Source organism: Martes martes, assembly GCF_963455335.1.
Source record: "Martes martes genome assembly, chromosome: 17".
NCBI classification, from domain to species: Eukaryota; Metazoa; Chordata; class Mammalia; order Carnivora; family Mustelidae; genus Martes; species Martes martes.
The window spans coordinates 1,015,187-1,036,330 of record NC_137905.1 but is presented as its reverse complement, the minus strand read 5'-3'; the positions used below and the strand labels follow the sequence as shown (position 1 = coordinate 1,036,330).

Sequence of the window (21,144 nt, the reverse complement as noted above, 5' to 3'; positions counted from 1 at the left end):
TGCAGGCGTCCCGGGGGAGAGGGACACCTCAAGGGTGAAGGGCAGTGCCACCCCACGCACAAGCTGGCACGGCCAGCTCACCTCCCACCACGAGCACGAGGCGCTCCTGTTCCGACCACAGACGTGCGCACGGCCAGAGACAGCGCACAAGGGTGCCCCAGCAGCGCTTCTGGTCAGGACGAGGCAAAGACAGCCTCACTGTAACCAGGACAGACACCTGCGGCCCCCAGACCAGAAACGTGGGCCCACACCAACACTGTCTCAGCAACCTGCACATAAACCTAATGAAAGCTTCACTTTGGCTCCCGAATAATGAGCACGTCCTTAAGAAAGAGCAGGTCTTGGGACGCCTGGGTGGCTCAGTTGGTTGAGGGGCTGCCTTCGGCTCGGGTCATGATCCCGGCATCCTGGGATTGAGTCCCACATCGGGCTCCTTGCTCCGCAGGGAGCCTGCTTCTCCCTCTGCCACTCTGTCTGCCTGTGCTAGCTCTCTCTCTCTCTCTCTCTCTCTCTGACAAATAAATAAATAAAATCTTTAAAAAAAAAAAAAAAAAAAGAAAGAGCAGGTCTTTGGCCCCGACCTTGCCTGGATCCTTGTCGCTGCAGAGGGATGTTGACAAGGACAGGGACAGCCAGAGGCCAGCAGCGGTGAGCCAGTGAGGGGGAGGGCAGACTGGGCATTACCTTCTTCCCCGTCTGTTTCTCCACCATGTCGTTGCTGAGGGGGAAGTCTTCGTGCTGTGGTGTTCTAGAACACCCACCCTTGGGCATCCTTCTTCTCCCCTCACCTGATCTTCATTTACACGGCCATCGCTTCGTCATCGACCGTCTGCTTCAAAAGAGAGGACACACAGGGTCAATCAGGACCAATCCACACGAAGCCCAGGCAACCTCAAATTCACGCCCCAGAACGGACTGGGCGCCACCCTCCGCTCTGACGGGGCCGTGCTTCCCACTGGGACGGTGCCAGGAAGGGTCCTCAGGACCCCGCCCCACAGCCCGCTCCAGGATGGACAGCTTGGCTCTGCTCCTGCAGGCCCCCTCGGCCTGCTCCGCGGGCAGGGTCACACCCCAGGGGCAACACCTCACAACCACCACCCTCTAAGCCACGGCCTTACCCCGACACTCACCACCTGCAGCCCCTGGAAAGCAGCTGCCTTCCCACACGGCCCCCAGACAGAAGGTCAGGATGAGAACCATGCAGACCCAATTCCCCAACCTCTCCCAAATACAATGAGCTGGAAGCAGCCATGAGATGCCCCAAGGGAGTCCTCCCAGTCCCCCCAGATGTCCAGGCAACTCGGGTGCCCCGATCTGTGCCCACTGAGCCAGACCTTACACAGGGACCTGAGGCCCAGCCGCTGTATTTCCCAGGAAATGCCAGGACATATGCTGCCTTATTTCTGTATTTTATGATGTTCTGACATGTTTAAAAACAAAAACACAAACCCGCTGCTGTCTGGGGAGAGACTGCCCCTCCCAGAGCTAGCCCTTTCTTAGAGACAGCAAACCTTTCCTACACAAAACCACCAGGCTCTTCACCGCACACACACAAGCCAGCCACCAGGCAACCAGAGGCCCCTGAGAACCTACAGCACTACTCCAACCGGCCAGTCCGGAGCTGTCCACCCCTCCTGCCTGCCTGCTCTCCCAGCAGAGTCCCCAGCAAAGACCTCCTGGCCACCCTGGGGCCTTCCCTGGTGGCCCTGGGTGAGCTCCCCGTGCGACCTGAGAGGAGAGCCAACCTCTCCATCTCCACCCGTGGCCACGCCGACCCGACCTGACCATGGCACCAGGACCTTCCAGAAGCGCGGCCTCCTGCTTGCTCTACGCAGTCTCCCCAAAGCCACTGTCTTCCCTTTTTATACTTTTTGTACTTTTAAAAATATTTTATTTACTTATTGAGAGAGAGAAAGAGCACGAGCGATGTGAAGGGCGGAGGGAGCAGCTGAGCAGGGAGCCCAACGTGGGGCTCGCTCCCCGGACCCCGGGATCAGGACCTGGGAGCTGACGCTTCACCCACGGAGCCACCAGGTGCCCCTACTTTTAAGTTTCCACCCTCAGGGTCAGAAAACGTTGTACACAAACCCACCACATCCCCCGTGACACACCTCTGCGCTTCGCCGTCTGGGTAAGAAGCTTCTGGGACTGAGTCACCGAAGCGGCCGGCCCCGCACGTGCACGGGGTGCGGCTTCGGAACGCGGAGCTCTCCCCGGTCTCGCCGGCTCCTGCGTGCGCCCTGACCTGCCCTTTCCCGTGTCTTCCAGAGATCCTCTTGTTTTTCCACATGAACCGATAAAATCTCACCAAGTACTCTCTTGATACTTAAGTGACCTGAGAAGACACCTCAGTTTACTTCCGGAAGAGGGACCAGGCTGACCAACTTGATCCACTTCCGGACACTTCTCTCCCGGCACACAAAGGAGGGGACAGGGAGGTTCCCCACGCTCCAGCGGCGGAAGCTGAAAACACTTCCCAGCTCTGCTCACGTGGTGACTGCGCCCTCCCCCGCCGACTCCCCGGTCCAGAACACCTCAGCCCGCCTGGCTCAGGGGCGCGGGCTGCGACTCCTCGGCCATGATTCAGGAGAAGCCCCCGCCGCCCGCTCGCCCGGTGGGAAATCGAACAGAGTCATCGTGGCGCGTCCAGCCCTCCCGCTCGTGAAGGGGAAACGCCCGGACCGGCACGCGGCCGCCCTCCAACCTCCCAGCCCACTCTGTAGTGGCTACGCCAAGAGACAGGCAGAGACGGCCACTGCGTTCCTTCAACGAGCGATTTCACCACGTGTCCCTGAAACGGCTCCGGGAGGTGGTCTCTCCGCGCGAAGCAGAGTTCTGAGACCCCGAGCTGAAAGGCCTCCTCCTCCTTCCCCCTGCCTCCGCGGGAAGGGCCAGAGCTCCAGAGCGGGACGCAGAGAACACAGTCCAGCCCCGCAACAAGGACCCCAGCCGCCGCGGTCAGACTCTCTCTCCGAACGGCCAGAGGCGGCACAAGGCACGAGGAAGGAGTGACGTTAATTCTGAGCCTGCTCCCCCACGATCTTCCACGCCCACGGCGCCCTGGGCCCGGGCAGACGCCCAGCATTACGGGGAAAGCCCCGTGCTCAGCACTCAGAGAGAACGGCTGGACGTCAGGGTGACTCACAGAGAGCCGCCTGAAGGCCTTCCACGACGGCCCTCCAGGTGCACCCAGCTCTGCAAGGACCTTGCAAACCATTAAGTACTACGCCGGTGCTGCCTGTGAGTGGTTCTCAGTGTCAGCGTTGAAGCCAAACCACCGAGACCTTGGGTGCCAGTCTCCGCGCCAAGTCCCTCCGAGCCGGGCCGTGACGCACGCCTCCGCCAGCAGACACCTGCCTGTCATGTTCTGTCCGTGTCCAAAATAAAACCGCTGTCGTCTCGCCAGCAAAACTGGCTTTCTTCTGAATAGCAGAGAACGGCAACCCAGGGCTGACAGGCCGGCCCCGAACCACGGTCAATTCCAGGGCGCGGAGCGGAGGAGGCTCTCGGAGCAGAAGGCGGGGGCTGCTGTTAACCAAAAGTCCACTGGGGTGAACGTGGGAGCCGGAAGCATGGTGGCTTCTCAGTGGCTGGGCTACTGCCAGGGGGTTGGAGGAAACCTTCTTTCCTCCCGCTGGGATAGTAAAACAGTCTCTTCCTCTTAGATCTGCAACTGACAGCCAGTGCTGGGCAAGGAGCTGCCCCGGCTCGCCCCGCCTCCCTGCACCACCGTGAATCAGATTTGCCTTTATTAATTTTCACATTTCATTCTGTGAACAACCAGCTAATTCCATGCGACCTGTCGCAGGGCGAGGGTGGCCCCAAGCCTCATTGCGGTGGCTCAAGGGACATTCTGTGCCAGCCACCGGCCCAACGTCCCATGCCCCGTGCCCACCAGGGAGCCTCAGGGCCCCATCCCATCCCTCTGCCAGGGGCTGGGGACACTGCTAGCGATCGGGTTAGGATCATCCCAAATGTTCCGTTTCCTTTTCCCTAAGACGTTTTCCTTCAGCCCAACATGCACGATGACAACTGAGACCACCGAGGCCACCTCAGTGCCCCCTCGGTTGCAACACTTCAGTATTCCCAACCGGTCCGGAGCACGAGGACGACCACGATGGCCATGGTTCCCTCAGGGCCTGGGCCACCCAGCACTCCAGACTCATTTCTTCAGGAGCAGTCAGGGAGACGGCTTCACGAAGGCTTTCCACTCTATGGCTCAGAGTCGCCAATGATGTGTTCCGATTCGTTTTCCTGGCGAGCTGGACGCGTTGGGTCAACCGTCCTGTGTTTCGCAAGACCCGCCTGGCAAGCTGTGGGGCCAAGGGGACTGATGTCCTCCATGACAAACTAGCTGCGGACGGGTCTCAAGTGCACCTTCATCCTCCATCTACCTGGTCTCCCCAACCCCTCACAGGCTGTCCAGTCTAGAGCTGCACGGCATCCCCCCACCCCCCGCATCCAGCCAGCCTCTCTCTCTCGGCTCAGAGAAATGGTCATGCCGGCAAAGGGAAGGACGCGGGCGCAGAGAAAAGTCCCGGAAGCTCTCATTGCCACCCACGACAGGCGCGAGGCTGGGCAGAACTATGGGTCAGGGGCCAGGCTCACCCCTTCTTCCAGGGGTCCTCTAGGAGGGCACAGGCTGCCAGGGTACCACAGGCTCCCTGCTCACTGCTGGGCATTCACTGTTCAACCCACAAAGACGCTGGGACGCCCCCAACAGAGGCATCACGGTGGAGACCATCTCCGTGGCAGGGCGGGGGGGTGGGGGGGGGAGTCCTCTCTTCTAACAAGTTCCAAGGCCACCTCAACCTGGGCTCTGGGGCTGTCTGACCAAACAACCAAGCCTCAGGCCCCAGAGGCAAGCTGGACATCCCCGCTCAGGCACACCGTCACCGTGATCTGAGTCCCCTCACTCCCGGTGTCACAAGACGCCCTCCCTAAACACAGACACGCTCTAGTCCACATCCAAAACAAGTACACTCCGGGACACACGCAGACCCGGTCCTTGGCACCAAAGCGGCAGGACGTGGGGGACGTCTGCAGGGCCACGTGAATTCGGATGAAGGGAGCGCGGCTGGTCCAAGGCCGCTCCAACCGCTGACCACTCCCTGCACAGGACGAGCTCCTGGATGCAGGCCCTTTCCCGCACCTCCAAACTGAAAGGCAGCAGCTCCAAGTTCGCAAGCTGCCGGGAGGCACAGAGACCACTCAGGAAAGCACTCAAGAGCGTGTGGAGTTGGGCGAGTCCCCTGACAAGAGCCCCCGGCCCGCGCCCTGACACCGAAGTCCAACGCCTCAACGGCTGGCTCTGGGAGTCTGTCACTGATCTGGCAGCCACGGTTCAGAGCTAGGCCTCCTGGTCTGGACAGGAAGCAGCCAGCTCCCTGCCCAGGGCCACGCACGGCTGGGAAAGGTCATGCAGCTCTGCACCTGTCCGTATCACAGGGGCCGTGCCCACGGGAGCACCACGTGCTGTCTGACGGGCAGGGTTCCTCTCCTGCTCGCCCTGGGACCCTGTGCTGTGGGTGCCGACAGAGTCTGTTCAGAGGGGCGGGCAGGACAGTCACGACAAGAGCTGCCTCTCCAAACAAGGACGATGACCAGGTGTGTTCCTCCCAAAGGCGCCTCGAGCAGCGTTCATGCTGAGCAGAGCCACGGGAGCCAGCCCCCGGCCACACGTCTGCAAGCACACGGCTTTACCTAAGCCGACCCCAGACACCACACGCACAGTCTTTTCTCTGCCACAGAATCATACCGCAAGTCTCGCCATGGGTAGGAGACAGAGGCTCCCTCCAGGACCGAACCTGATGCAAGAGGGGAACGGATCCTGTCATAACACCGACAGTCCAGCAAAAATCCCGGGACTCAGCCTTATCCCCCCTCCTCAAGGGCTAAGCTAACAGCAAGAAACTGTGGGAGACCAGAAGGCATGTGTAGTGGCTGCACGTGGGTCAGAGCTGGAGTCCGCGTGGACAAAGCCACAGCCCGTGCAAGTTCACACAAGCCCTGGGGGGCCCATGTCCAGAGCACCAGGAGGGCTTGGCCCAGTCAGGCCACGAGAGCAGTTTTTGTGGCGAGGGCACAGTGGCCCTGAACTCAGGGTCACCAGCTGAGGCCACTCCACATGGGCCACACACACCGGCAATCACGGAAGGCCCACCAGCCCCCAGGACGCTGTCCGACTCAGCAACAAGCCCAGGAAGGAGAGAGGAAGCCTGAGAAGGTGACCCAGTGACCAAACTCGCACACGGGAGGGAGTCCTGAGAGCTCCGAACACATCAAGAACCCCTCCCTGGGGCTCCCGGGTGGCTCAGTCGTTAAGCATCTGCCTTCGGTTCAGGTCATGATCCCAGGGGCCTGGGATCGAACCCCGCATCGGGCTCTCTGCTCGGCAGGGAGCCTGCTTCTCCCTCTCCCACTCCCCCTGCTTGTGTGCCCTCTCTCACTGGGTCTCTGTCAAATAAATAAATAAAATCTTAAAAAAAAAAAAAAAAACGCTCCTTAACCATCTCAGAGACACACCGCAAAACAAAGAGAAACAATGACTTAGAAGCAATCCTGGTCTTAGCAGCGTAGAAAAATTCACGGAGAGAGAATAAGAGAGTCAAAACTCTAAAAATGAGAGAACAGGCGACGAACTGAAGAACCGGTAAGAAAAGCTCACGTCCTGCAAAGGCAAAGGCGCTACCAAAGGGGTAAGAGACGCAAACAGCCCGGGACACAACTCTTCCCACAGGAGGACTGCGACCGCCGGCAAACCGCCAGCACCCATGCGACCTACCTTCACCACACCTCCAGAGGCGCACCTGCCGGGGACAGGAGTGTGGGGCAGTGCCCAGGACAGCGCCACCGTCCTCGGCAAAGGAGTGGGCGGGACTCGAGGGCCAGACAGCACTGGGGCGCAGGTCGAGAGACTCAAACACCGAATTCAGCCACAACGCCCGCCAGGGCAAGGGCACGACGAAGACTGCCTCAAGCCCGCAGAAAAGCCGAGCTACCACCTCCTCCTTCCGCAGAGGAGGGTGGGAGGTTACAGGAGTCACAAAATACAGCCCAAAGCCAAAACCAGCCCTCTCCCCGATTCGGTAACAAGTGAGAGAGAAGAATGAGTTTCCGATTTTGTTTTATTGTTTTTTAAAAATTTTATTTTTAAGTAATTTCTACACCCAATGTGGGGCTTGAACTCACAGGATCAACTCGGAGTTGGCTGCTCTGTGGACCGAGCCCGCCAGGCACCCCGGGCCTCGTATTTTATACCTTCGGGGGACAAAGCAATTCAAGACTAGCATTTGTGACATACGAAAGTCGCATGGAATGAAAATCTCTATGTCCACAAATAAAGTTTAACCAGACGGCGGCCACGTGTTTGCTACTGGCCCCCCACCACGGTGCAGTGGCTGTGCTGTCTACAGGCTCCGAGGGAGCCCGAACCCCTTCTGGGGGCTTGCGAGGCCACCACTGTTTTCATGACAACCTGCCCTTCCCATGGGACTGGTGAGGGAGATACCCACGCGAAGGCGAGACCCTCACACAACCCCAGTGACATGACCCTGCGGCACCCGCCAACTGTCCTGGAGCCAGAAGCAACAATTCGGAATCTTAGTAAATTGCAAACCTTGAGGCCCCGCCCTTCTGTACTCTGACGAGACTCAAGGGTGTGTGGCAGGCAGTGGTAACTCCCAGGAGAGCCTCTGGTCCCGGCCGGCTGACCCGGCTACATTTTCACAGAATACAGGTTTAACATGAAAGACTCACAGACAAACTATTATTATTACTGAGAACTGGGTATCCAGTTCTCTTCTCAAAAATCCACGAACTGGAAAATCAACAGCAGCTGTGGTCAGTAACAAAATTCGAGCTGCCAAGTGCAACCTGAGCTCAGGAAAACCTGCGTCCATGTCCACGAGCTCAACAGCATCCCAGCACCTGAAGACACTGTAACGGGACTGGTGGTAACTTTAAAAGGCAGGTACATCAAGTGGGCTCCACCGCGGGGCTTACACAACCCGTGAGCGGAGGTCAAGAGTCTGGTGCTTAACCGAAGGAAGCTCCCATGCCCCTCAAAATTAGAAATTTTTAATAGAAACATGTTAATATTAGGAGGATCTGCATGAATCAACATTTTCCAAATGACCAATCCAGGACACCCGCAAGGGAAGACCCACTAAGGGACAGGACACAGCCACGGACCCGCAGTACCAATGCCGTAGCGGCTTTCCAGATCCCCTGAGAAGGTACCCAAAAGTGTCTCTTTTCACACCACATGCCTATGAGAGGCTGGACTACTTCTGCACTTAAAAACAAAAAACAAACACACCAAAAAACCAGCAGCAGAAAGCCAGATGGAGTGCAGACACGGAGTGGTACCCAGCTTGCAAACAGAGAAAACAGTGCCACTCTTCTCACTACGTTTGATTTCCTTTGTAAAATAGTTACTTTCCAGTAAAAATTTATATGAATATGTACTACTTTACTATTCTTTAGAAGTTTTTTTAAGTACTCTCTACACCTGACGGTGGGGCTCGAACTCACAACCCCAAGATCAAGAGTCACATTTGCTCCAACGGAGCCCGCCAGGCACCCTGCGCTACTTTATCATCTTAAGTGAATTAAATATCTAACTATTTTCTCAGTTCCACCTTCAAAGACAAGGTGTGAGTATACGAACATGAGAGCTGCAGCCCACAGAACAGAAACTGTGTGGGGTCCTTACTAACCCTTCAGTGTTGTGAGAGTCGGCCCAGCCAGCTTAGGAGCCCCACGGAAGCACAAGGGCACGGAGAACCCTGCGGGGAGAGGACCTACTGCAGAGGAAGGACACCCAAACCAGGGGGGACTGACGAGAAGCCAGAGAAGAGCGTCTGAGCAGAAGGCCAAACTGTCCTAAGGAAAAGAAGGGGGAAAGGTGTCTAGGAACAGAAAGAACGCATGCAAATAAGCTTAAAAGGAAAGAACACCAGATTACATAAACACATATTAATAAACAAAATTAAATAAAGTCAAGGTCCAAGAGCTGAAGAAACAGTGTCTGACCACCAGAGCCGGACCACAACAAGCTCCCGCCCACGGCGCGCACGGACCTGGAGCTCAGAGCAGCCACGGGGCAGGGCAGGGCTGACAGCTCAGTCCCACGGTGGTGAGGGGACAACTGGACATCTGTATGGACAAATGTGACCACTTCCAACTTACACAGAAGTCAATTCTGGTCAGATAACGGATTGCAAGCGCAAGAGGCCCAACCACGAAGCCACTAGACCAAAGTACAGAAAAACACCGTCACACCTTCGTCAGTGTAAAGAATGATCTTCTAACCAGAAGCATTAACCATAAAGGTAACGTCCGAAAATTCTGACACTTTGAAAGTAACAAGTTTGTCTATTTTTTAAAGACTTTATTTATTTATTTGACAGAGATCACAGGTAGGCAGAGAGGCAGGCAGAGAGAGAGGAGGAAGCAGGTTCCCCGATGAGCAAAGAGCCCGACGCGGGGCTCGATCCTAGGACCCTGAGATCATGACACTTAACCGACTGAGCCACCCAGGTATCCCAAGTTTTGTCTATTAAAGGTCACCTTCCCACAAGGAAAAGAGGGTATTTTCTATGCATGTAACAGACAAAAGCTTTTAACCAGAATATATAAAGAGCTCCTACAAATCATTAAGAAAAAGACAAAATATCCAAAACAAAAAATAGACACAAGACTTAAGGCACCTCACGAAAGAGAAAATGTAAAAGGTCAGTAAGTAGGTAACTTACCAACTGCTTTAGCAATCCAAACACTGTAAACAAAAATCAAAATACAGTATCAAGCACCGACGAAGACGCAGAGCAGAGGGAACGAGTCCGTTCTGACGGGAGCGTGTGCCACGCGGCCGCAGCACGGCTGCACACGTCCCACGCACGCACACGCGCCCCACAGCCGCGTGTCCGAGGCCGCGCTGGCACGGAGCAGCGCACGTTAGTGACAACACAGACATGACCTGAACGACGTTGAGAAAAACGACTCTCTGTCCCCAGTGGCAGACGGCCGTTCCTGGGCACCGGGACCACTCAGAAGCGAGCATGTGGTTGCCAACGGAGTCTGGGGCCGGAAGGCCGGCCTCAGGGGCGAAGCGAGCGCATACGTTTGTGCTTTATTTGGTAAGCGAATTGTACTGGGCCTCCTGGGGGGCTCCGTCAGTGGGGCGTCTGCTTTGGGCTCAGGTCATGACCCCGGGGTCCTGCGATGGAGCCCCGCATCAGGCTGCCTGCTCGGGGGGAGCCTGCCTCTCCCTCTGCTGCTCCCTCTGCCCCCACCCCCCAACTCATGCTGGCTGGCACGCAGGTGCACATGATCGCTTGCTCGCTCTCTCTCAAATAAATAAATAAATACCTTTGTTTAAAAAAAGTGAGTTGTACGTTTTTACTTTGTGGACAGTGCACATCATGTTACATTTCACAATAAATAAAGTCCAAGAGGCCGGTATGTTTAAAACATAGTATGAATAATGCCCTGGGTCAGGCATTATCGGTTGGGCACCTGATGGCATTCCAGACCGGTCTCCCTTCACATGACCCAGGTCCCCAGGAAGGGACAGTGTAGTTACACGGACATTATAGGGCAGCATCTCAAAGCTTCTCTAACCTATGCACAAAGTACAGCACAAGATACTAATGACAGAACAGAACGGAAAGCGAAATCTAAGACTTGAATTCAAGGCAAACACACAGCTCTAAGGTAAGAGGTGAAGAGGGATGAAAAAACAGAGCAGGAAGAACACTGTCTTCTGTAGAACGAGCTAAGGCACAGACTGGTGTGACAAGAGGAGAGCCACGTGGGCTGCACAACCATGCGACGGACAGTAACGGCAGACTGGAGGAGGGGAGAGTCCAGAGCATCGTGTGGGCTGATCTGCACGGAGATGACCAATGGGGGAAGAAACAGCAGCAAACAGATCAGAAAGAGGGCAGGACACTCTAGGGCATTCCTGCTGGGAAGGCACAAGAGGGTGGCCCTGGAGGATGGGACTGGGCTCACCTTGCAGTCAAGCATGTATCGCCCTACAAGCCGGCCACCCCATGGCTGGAGCTGTCTTGAAATGCAGCACCGCCCAGAGACTCAAACCTACATGCCACGGGGCTGCTTGGAGCATGTGGCATATCTACACCACAGAGCAGGACAAAGTGGGGGGCAGGGGGGTCTATTACCCTGAGCCGGGCTCACGGAGCAGGACAAAGTGGGGGGCGGGGGGGTCTATTGCTCTGGGCCGGGCTCCCCAGTAACGCCGGCTGTAGGTGCAGGTGTGTTCGTGGTAATGAATACAGAACACGCCAAGGCTGGTTCGTTAACAGGCTAAAGGAGAGAATCACAAATCCCCGAACTGATACAGAAAAAGTACTTTACAAACTTCAGTGCTCCCGATGAAAACGTGCAGCACAACACGGCACGGGGAGCAGCCCGCACGAGGTCACACACATCCACAGGAGCCCACGGCGAACACCGTTCCTAACTGAGGAAAACTGAACGCTTTCTCCCCAGCGTGAGGAACGAGGCAAGGACGTCCCTCCCTCCACTGCTTCTGGACAGCACACTGTAAGCACTGGCCTGCGCAGTAAGGCAAGAAAAATAAAAAGCATACAAACTGGAAAAGGAAGAAATAAAACACTCTCTTTGGTGATAACATGACTGTCTATCTAGAAAACAGCAAGGAATCTCTAAAAACTCCTAGAAATAATGAGTTCAGGAAGGCCGCAGGATTCCAGATCAACACACACAAGTCCACTATGCAGCGGACCCTCCAGCAACACGGGTCGGAAGTGCACAGGCCCATTTACATGCAGAGTTTTGGGATAAATAACAGCGCAGTCCTGCAAATGTATTTTCTCTTCCTTATGATTTCCTTAGTAACATTTTCTTTTCTCCAGCTTACCTTACGGTAAGAATATGGAATATGTGAGGGGCGCCTGGGTGGCCCGGTCAGCTAAGCATCTGCCTTCAGCTCAGGTCCTGGGGTCTGGCTCTGTGTGGGGCTCCCTGCTCAACGGGAAGCCTGCGTCTCCCTCCGACCCTCCCCTGGCTTGTGCTCTCTCTTCCTCTCCCTCCCTCCCTCTCTCAAATCTTAACAAAACAAAACAAAACAAAACAAACCACACACACACATGCACATACACAAAATGTGTGTAACATTCAACCTATGTGTTAATCAAATGTTTGTGTTACCGGCACGGCTTCTGGCCGACAGCAGACTTCTGAAGGACTCGAAGTTACACCCAGAGTTTCAATGTGTGGGGGCTGGTGCACCTCACGCTCCCGTCATTCAAAGGCCAACTGCATTTCTATGAACTGGCGATGACTACGTGGAAACATGATACCGTCTACAAAAGCCCGAAATAAAAATGAAAAGCTCAGGTATAAATCTAAAACAGAAAAACTATAAAAACCTATGAAAATTTTTAGGGCAGATAAGAGATAGGAGAAAATCTTTAGGGCGAGGCAAAAGTTTTTATTTTTACTTCCTTAAGAATTTCTCTGTAAGTAATCGCTACATCCACTGTGGGGCTCCAACCTACAACGTCAAGATCAGGAGTCACAAGCTCCACTGACCGAGCCAGAGAGGCACCCCCAGGGACAGAGTTTTAGACAGGACCCTAGCAGCACGTGCGATATACGGAAAGTGATAAAGGGCATCGCCACAAGATTAAAGCCTTTGCCTGTAGAAGACCAGGTCCCAGGGGAGAAGATACCTGCGAACCATCAGACAGAGGCTCCCTTATTAGTAAACCACAGTCCCAACAGCAAACATCCAACAGTCCAATCAGAGAACGGCCACAGGACAGGAGCACTGAACCATGGCTCTGGGGTCGCAGCAGGTGCGGACAGAGATCACCCAGCAGGGCGTTTCTGGAACACACGTTGTTCAGAGAGTGACGTAACGCCCACCATCTCACGAAGGAAGTGGTTCGGTAAACATGTCTCTGGGGTGTGTGCAGAGGGCATGTGTGCACGGCAGAGACACAGACTGTTTTTCTCTCGAAAGGAAGCTGTCAGGACATTTCAGACACACTGGCCGAGCTGGTTAAGAACCCTGGGTTTGTGGTCAGATACGTCGAAGCTTCTCCATCTATAAAGTAAGGAAACAAAACCTTCTCCTATTAAGAGGTTAGAGCAGCATCTGCGTCGGGCCTGGGGCTTAATCGATGCTCCTTAACCATCCGTCATCAGGCTGGAGGCACCAGGAGGTGTGTTCCCAGGGGCAGAACCTTGGAGGCTGGGGAAGCTGGGCTCCACCCACCTCTGATCCTACATGCTCCCCTGGTCTCTCCCCTGGTCTTTGTGTCACTGCCCCGAAGCGTCAAGTCCCACCTGCTTGGAGGCGGGCCAGGAGCCACAAGTGCTGCAGGCTGATGCCACGGCCCCCCTGGCCAGGTGCTCAGCAGGCTGTGGGGTCCTCGGAGACGTGACCAGGGTAGGTGGCCGGGACCTGGCCTGGGAGTATGGAGTGGTGGGCACAACCCCAATGATGAGTGTGCACAGGCCTCCAAAGCCACATCACGCCCACAACAACCTGTGCAAACCCTGCCAAGAGCCCAGATGTTCCCCACTAGAGAATGGATGGACCATGGTGGCGCCAAGATGTGGATAAAGCCCCTGGAGCCTGCAAGTTGGTAGGGGACAACTGCCTTCACTTGGGTGGTCATACAGGTGCAAGTAGGAAGGGGCCCATCCTCGTGCACACAGAAAGTGGTGCCGCCTCCCACATCACTGCTGGCCTGCGAGGTCTCTGCCCCCCTCGGTTCAGGTGAGCCTGGCTCACCAGCGAGGCCCTGCACCCAGCACCCAGTGTCCTGGCCCCCGGTACCCCACCGGCCACATCACCCCCTGAGGCAGAACAGCAGGTGACACCGCCATGGGATGCAGCCCCGCCTGAGAGCCCCCTGGCCCTCCACGCGGGCCCATGTCCCCCCTTCTCGCACGCATGTTTTCTCGCGCCAGCGAAGGGCGTTCCTGAGTCTCCCCAGGCCTCGCTCCAGAGGCTGGAGGTGAAGACAGCGCACACGCAGAGGTACTGCTGGGACAAAGCTGCGAGGCAGGCTTCAGTCTGCCCGGATTTTTTTTTTAAGATTTTATTTATTTATTTGACAGAGACAGCGAGAAAGGAAACACAAGCAGGGGGAGTGGGGGAGGGAGAAGCAGGCTTCCCGCCGAGCAGGGAGCCAGCCCCACGCAGGGCTCAGACCCCGGGATCACAACCCGAGCTGAAGGCTGACGCTTAACCACTGAGCGCCTCAAGGTCGGTCTTTTATTAGATTCCTGCATTAAGAAAGGACGGCTGACATCACAGCAGACTCAACACCACACACCCCGCTGAAGACCGGACCACCAGGCCTGCGTGCAAAATGCGAACGCTGCCCACACTCCCTTGTACTTTCCCAGAAGGTTCAGGCAATAGCCACTGTTCTCTCCCAGAACGTGCTGGAGACACAAGGCACCACGGTGACAAGAGGTGCCTGCAGAGGAAGGGGAGTGAAGCCACCTGCCGGAGCAGGCCCTCCTGGGGGCACGGCTGACAGGTCCCTGCACTTCCCCGGCTCTGCCAGGACAATGTGGCTCCGTGGACGACACGCCAGCAGAGAGAACACAGCGAATTTTGCAGACGTGCGCCATTCCAGAGAGAAAGGGGCCCTTCCCACCAGCAGTAAAGGCAAAGAGCAGAGCCTCTGGGAGGAAGACAGCCTGCACTGCTGTCCCGGGGACGGCACAGAGCAGACACGCACCCACACAGCGTCCCGCCCCACCACACGCAGAGCGCGAGCAGACAAGTCCAGCAACAGAGGTGCCGTGTGTGCCTCCTCCCTGGTTTAGCCTCAGCTGGGTGTGCACACACGGGCAGCTCTGAGCGAGGGGGCCTTCCAGAACCCCGGGAGTCCGAGCGTCCTGCCTCCCAGCCCTGCACCGCCATCCCACGTGGTGTCCACGTTCCTACCCCAGCCCTGTGGCAGAGACGAACAGGCAGTCGGGTTACACATCCACGGACACCGCCGAGGGTCTGCAGAAAGGGTGCCACATGCATGGCCTCACCAGGAGCACACGGGGGTGCCCACCCCCGCCCGTGCCAAAATTACTCAAACAACGAAAAGATGGTTAACCCCAGCCTACAGGGCGCACACCACCTTGCTGGTGCTCATGGTTGCCTGATCGTGTATGTCTCTTCCCATCTGAGCACCTGTGCCCCCCGGGAACCCTCCACTCTGCGCCACCCCATGTGCCTTCACTCTCTGGACCACCTCAAGAGAGCAACACATTCAGAGCCGCGCTGGCAGAGCGGGGGAGAGGACAGTCCTGCCGACCCAAGCTCGCTGTTACACAGAAGACACATGAAATGCAGCCATCGGAGTGACCTCTGGTCACAGCGGTGCCCCCCCTCACTCTACCACGTCCACCACAGGACACACTGGGTGGACCACACCCCCCACTGCACACCTGCTCCCCAGAGCCCTTCATGTCCATCTGTCCATGCCAAACACCACAGAAGCTATTCACCCTGTCCACGTGGTGTGACCCTCTCTCAGTGCCTCTCTCCTGTTCCCCAGGACACACCCAAACCAGGAGAGCTGCCTGCCCCAAGGGAACAGACCAGCAACAGACTTGCCGCCAAACCAGAGCATCCGTCCGAAGAGGACCTGTCTGTGAGAAACACTGTACTCACAACGCACTCCAGTTTTCTAAAACAGAATGCCTTTTGCAAAAAAAAAAAAAAAAAAAAAAGGCTACCATTACCACCCCCCTCCAATCATCTTTGCTTTCCTACATTAGATGACTGGCCGGGTTAAATAACAATTTTCCTCCTTTAACTACAAGGTCTGCCAAGGGGATGCATACAGCACAAGCCTAATTAATGACGACTACATCTCCCAGAAAGAAACCCGGAACCGTGAAGCCACCTCCTTTCCCCTCCAAGCCCATCGGTCTGTCTCATCAGCCTCGGGGATGTGAAAACCAGGAGGCCCTGCAATGCCCGCCAGCCGCAGGATTTCAGCTCTGTGCGGCCCAGGAGGACGCTCCAGGGGCAGTCTCCCAACACCAGAAGCGCACGGGTCCATGGAACGCGGTCTGCAGACCTGCCGTACTTCCGACCCAGTTCTCACGGTGAGAAGAGGGTGCGACCCAGTCTGCCTTCATGGAAACAGGAGGTCAGGCTCGCAGCGGTGCAGCTGCGGACGCTGTGACGCCTCCAGATGTGCCCGGCGCCAGCTCCCTGGGACAGGGCTGGGCAGGAACACGGCCCCACACTGGGGCGCACAGACACGGGCAGGCTGGAGGGCCACAGATGCTGCCTCCCGTGTGCCAGCGCGGCTGCTGGGGTGGCCGAGGCCGGCTTCGTCCCACACTCCCTCGGGAACACGGCAGGGAGGCTCCTGGGCTCTCCTGGCCTTCCCTGGAGGCCGCTGGCACACCCAGCCCAGGCTGACCCAATAGAAACCCCACTGGCTCCCGGACCGCCTGCCCGGGACCCAGCTCCTCCCCAGCCTGGGACTGCCGACCTCCGCAAAACCAAGTAAAAAGCTTCAGGGTGGGGGGCCCTAGGCTGGCTCAGTGGCTACAGCACCTGACTCTTGATCTCAGGGTCACAAGTTCAGGCCCCACGTTGGGCAGAGAGCCTACTTGAAAAATAAGTATTTAAAAAAAATTTATGGGTGAGATAGTGAAGTGCCCAGAAAAGGTTAAGTTTTTTGTTTTGTTTTTTAAGGACAGCATCGGCTGAGAGGGTATGTTTAAAACACATTTACCCAAAAGTCCTACTTTCTGTAGATGGGAGCAAAGCAGCTACATGCTGAACAGCCCACCTGTGGACAACACCAATGTCCGCCCCCCGTCAGTGGGCGACGACTTGATGCAAGGTGGACACGCCCACGGGGATGACCGGCGAAGAGATGTGCGGAGGGAAGGAACCCAGACACACACTACGGACACCCATGTGCTCCTTTCAGAGTCACCCTGTTTACATGAAGGCCCAGAACAGGCGACACTGGGCCACACGGAGGGGCACTGGCTGCAAAGGGGCTCAGGGGGCTCACAGGGCACTGGGCCTGGTCTGACCCTTACAGGTGCACACACACACTCAAACTGTACACTTCAAACCTGTGCCTCTTATTCATGCCCAGATGTAAAAGGAGAAAAAAAAATTGACATTCACCTCAAGAAAGCATCACTAGGGTGATGAACTGTAGCACCCACCCCAAAAAACATGTCCACACAACCTATAATGTGCCCTATTTGGGCAAAAAGGGTCTATGTATGTGGAACTAAATTAAGGATCTCAAGACGTGCCTTACTGGATTGTGTGGGCAGACCCTAAGCCCAGAAACTAGTGTCCCCAGAACAGAAGGGAGAAGGGAATTAGGAAAGGGGGCCACGAGAAGACAGAGGTGCTGGGGAGGCCGGGGAGGGCTCCGCCTGGACCGATTTCAGGGGGTGTGGCCCCTCCAGGACCTCCTTCCAGACACCGGCCCCCGCAGCTGCATGAGTGTCTGCCGTCTAAGCAACCCTAGAGAATTAACACAACATCGACGTGAGACAGAGAAACTCACAGATGCTCCTAGGACTGCCCGTGTGCTCCCTGAAGCCACAAGAAACCGCCCACCTCCCCATCACCCACCCCCTCCTGCCGTGTCCTCTGGCCCCAGAGGCACGCAGCTCACACCGCAGGCCAGCAGAGACAGCATGAGGTTTCCTGTCCCGCTCAGTGGGACCCCTCGGACCACGAGGATTACCTCCACCTGGTGGAGGGGCCTCAGGACTGGGTCACGGGCCGCTTCACTTAACCACGTCCATGCACTCTGAATGTGACTGCTCCGTGCCTGGGAACGTTCACCGCAGAAAGCAGAACTTGTCTGTTAACAGACTGAAAACTGTCTGTTTTGTCCAAGGCACGAGGCTGGTGGGCACTAGCTGTCCCTCACTGGAAAAGGCCAGCCAGGAGGGGACCTGGTCTGGGCTCGTGCAGCCAGGCTCACCCACAATGACACTCACACTCCTGGTCTAGACGGTCTTCCCTGGCGGAGTGGGCCAGCCCAGGAGCTAGGGACAGGGACATCTGTGAAGGGCTGTACAAGTCCCTAGAGGACAGCTGTGACACTGCCTCTTAAGGAGCAAAGCCTGGAAAATTCACAACCTGGCCACTGAAGGAAAAGACGGTCTGCCCCTGGGCCGGGCAAAGGCGCCTCCCAGGACACCCGGAGTGCGGGACAGACACCCGCCCCCGCACAAGCGCTCAAAGGCTCCGGGGAGGCAAAGAAGAGAGGCTGATGGGGAAGACAGGCTACAAAGTAGTGCGCTCACAGTTCTGGTAGAAATGTAATATAATACAGAAGATAACTTCTCAGGCGCCTGGGGGGCTCAGTGGGTTAAGCCTCTGCCTTCGGCTCAGGTCATGATCTCAGGGTCCTGGGATCGAGCCCCGCATCTGGCTCCCTGCTCGGCGGGGAGCCTGCTTCCCCCTCTCTCTGCCTGCCTCTCTGCCTACGTGTGATCTCTGCCTGTCAAATAAATAAATACATAAAAATCCTTTAAAAAAAAAAAGGAATAATAATAAGAAAAAGATAACTTCTCCATGAGACGAGACCCCAGAAGCTACTAACGCTGGCCGTGCAGGTAGTAGGGATACATTCTCCAGAAAGTGTTCCCTGTGTTTCCTGCTTTTCCCCCTGCCCACCTGTTGTGTCTAGAATCTGACTACAGGAAAAGACAGACCGAATTTCAATGTGCATTAACAATAGCTTATTCGAGGATCATTTTACATTTTACTAACCATTTCACCTATGTGATCTGGACAAAGCCCTCTGAGTCTTGTCACTGGGGATCTCTTCCACAGATGAAAAGCAGGAAACCCACACAGCGGGAAAGGAGCGGAGGCAAGACCGAGAGCACGCAGACACGCTCCAGAGCCACCTGCCAGAGCCCCACAGTCCACAAGAATAAAAGGGGAAGTGTTGCTATTAGATATTAATTAGACTATCAGATAAAAACCACATGATAAAAAAGCCTTGGACACAACCAAAAGAGTACATTGTGTCCGAGAGGGCTTTAAGGCTTACGCCCACCAATTAAAGAAAAAACCCATGAGGAAACTTAAAACAAGAACACGGCGCAGCAGGTGGGCCGCTGAATGGGGCACAGTCAGGTCAGACCGCAGCCCGAGTCCCCAGCACTGGGCGTGACCTGCACGCGTAGAGTGTAGAAGGCAAAACAATTCTTTCTCAAATGATCCCAGGAACTCAGATTCCCTAAATCTGTTCAAAAACGTTATTATATTTTAGGATTTCCTCCTAAGAGTATTTTCAAACCTTATCACTTTACAGTAAAGTAACAAGGGCTACGATTTTCACTGAAATGTCTCAAGCATCCAAAAAGCATGAGAAATAACGCAACAAACACTCATGTGTCCACCATCTGCTCATTTTGCCGTGTTGGCTTCGAATTTTTTTAATACAAAAATACCACGTACACACTTGAAGCCCCTTCTGTAGCCCCTGGTGCCCTCACTCCTCGTCCTCCCCGCAGACTCTGGATTCTGAAGCCAGTCGGGCGTGGATGCTCATCGTTCGCACAGACGTCCCTCTGCTCACTTCCACGCGAACCGACACACACGGGACACCGCGTTTCCACAGCAAACGCGGCGCGGACCCTCCCGCCCCCGGCCCCGCCAGGTTACGCCTGGGCCATCCGGTGCGCTCTGGCGAGACACGCACCTCCACTCCCACCGGAGCGGCCGCCTCCTCCCAGAGACACCGGCCCGCTCCGCTCACCCCGCCGTGAACACTCCTCCGCACACTTCTTTACACACCTAAGAATGTCCTTGAATGTTTACAGCAGAAATGGAACTGCAAGAAAGGGATGGAAAATGCTTTTCAAAGTGTGAGGAAACGGCAGAGTCCTTCACAGACCTACCCTCTTTTGCTTGTAAAATTATCAAGAAATCCGGGTTGGGAAAGAGGAAAGGGGACTCAGCGTGGAGGAGACTCTTGAGGAACAAGGTCGTCAATAATCAACCTTGGCTTAAAGAGAAACTGTCAAGTCAACTGGTAACGCCAGGCTCTCCCCGGGGAGGCATCTCAGACACAGCACAGCGACGGCAGAGTCCGGAGAGCTCCGAAACCCCGGAAGTCACTTGAGCAAAGTGCGACACATGCTCCTTCCTCAAGAAGGACCCAGAGCGTCTGCCCAACTCCTAGAGAGTCCACGACCCTGTAAGGCCCGGACCGTTGGGTTTTTCTTCCTCAAAGCGCACAGCAACGTGGCAGGTATCAGCAGCCAAACGAAGCGGTAGACGGACACTCTACTTTCCAAATCCAACTTCCAAATGACTAAAAATTTAGCAACATACACAGAGGAACGTACTTATATTACAAATAACTTCAGACTTCTTTAACCCAAAAGAAGTCACAAACCCTAATCCAAGTCATAAGACTAATGCTGTTTACATGCTATATTGTACAAATTTCTAAATTTGTGACTTCCCCTGAGAAATGTCTAAAGCCAAGTTCACAGTCCTGTTTCAAGGGGGGACAAGAGGGGAGACCAACCACAGACCTGAAGGTCAGCTGCACCGATAGATTAGAGATTAGAGGCAAGACCTGAAAACAAGGTTGTCCTTTCTCTCCACAGTGAACCCATCTCAGGGCTGTGTGTGTAGGTCATTAGGTAACCAACGGGGCAATCGAAGCAGAAGGGGACAGACAACATAAATTGGACAGGGCAGCGGGCAGACTCCCCAAGCACACCAACAAGGCCCCTGTGCGCACGGACCCCACCACGTGTCCCCACCTTCCAGAAAGACTGTGTGGGTGCGACTGAGGCGCGTCACCTTAGCAACGGCTCCAAACATATATGCTCCCGACACCAGATGATTTCTGAAAGCTGGAAATAGAGGACAATGGTATAAAAATTCCAAATTAAGGCAAGGACCATCCACCCCTGCCCTCTCTACCCTTCCCAAACCTTAAATCCCATGGATAACACTGTAATTCCGCACATGCCAAGGTGCTTTTAATCCCCGAGTATGTGCAACACTGAATAATTATGTACCCACAGAGGGGAAAGTAAAGCCCTTTGATTAATGACCTTTGTGCAAACCACACAGACATGAAGTGCGGCCACAAGACA

General features: G+C 55.5%; 1 protein-coding gene across 14 annotated transcripts in view; it reads right to left on the bottom strand.

Annotated features, from left to right (window-relative positions):
- Positions 1 to 21,144, bottom strand: part of ANKRD11 (ankyrin repeat domain containing 11) — a 182,936-nt gene that overhangs the window by 30,806 nt on the left and 130,986 nt on the right. For 8 of the 14 annotated variants that reach the window (XM_080829639.1, XM_080829646.1, XM_080829632.1 and 5 more), the window contains exon 2: positions 685 to 829. In XM_080829639.1, the coding sequence (XP_080685765.1) occupies positions 685 to 771 (87 nt within the window). In that variant the 5' untranslated portion in view covers positions 772 to 829. Of the gene's footprint in view, positions 1 to 684; positions 833 to 21,144 lie in introns of those variants that run through there. The other 6 variants (XM_080829645.1, XM_080829634.1, XM_080829633.1 and 3 more) reach the window with 3 other exon arrangements.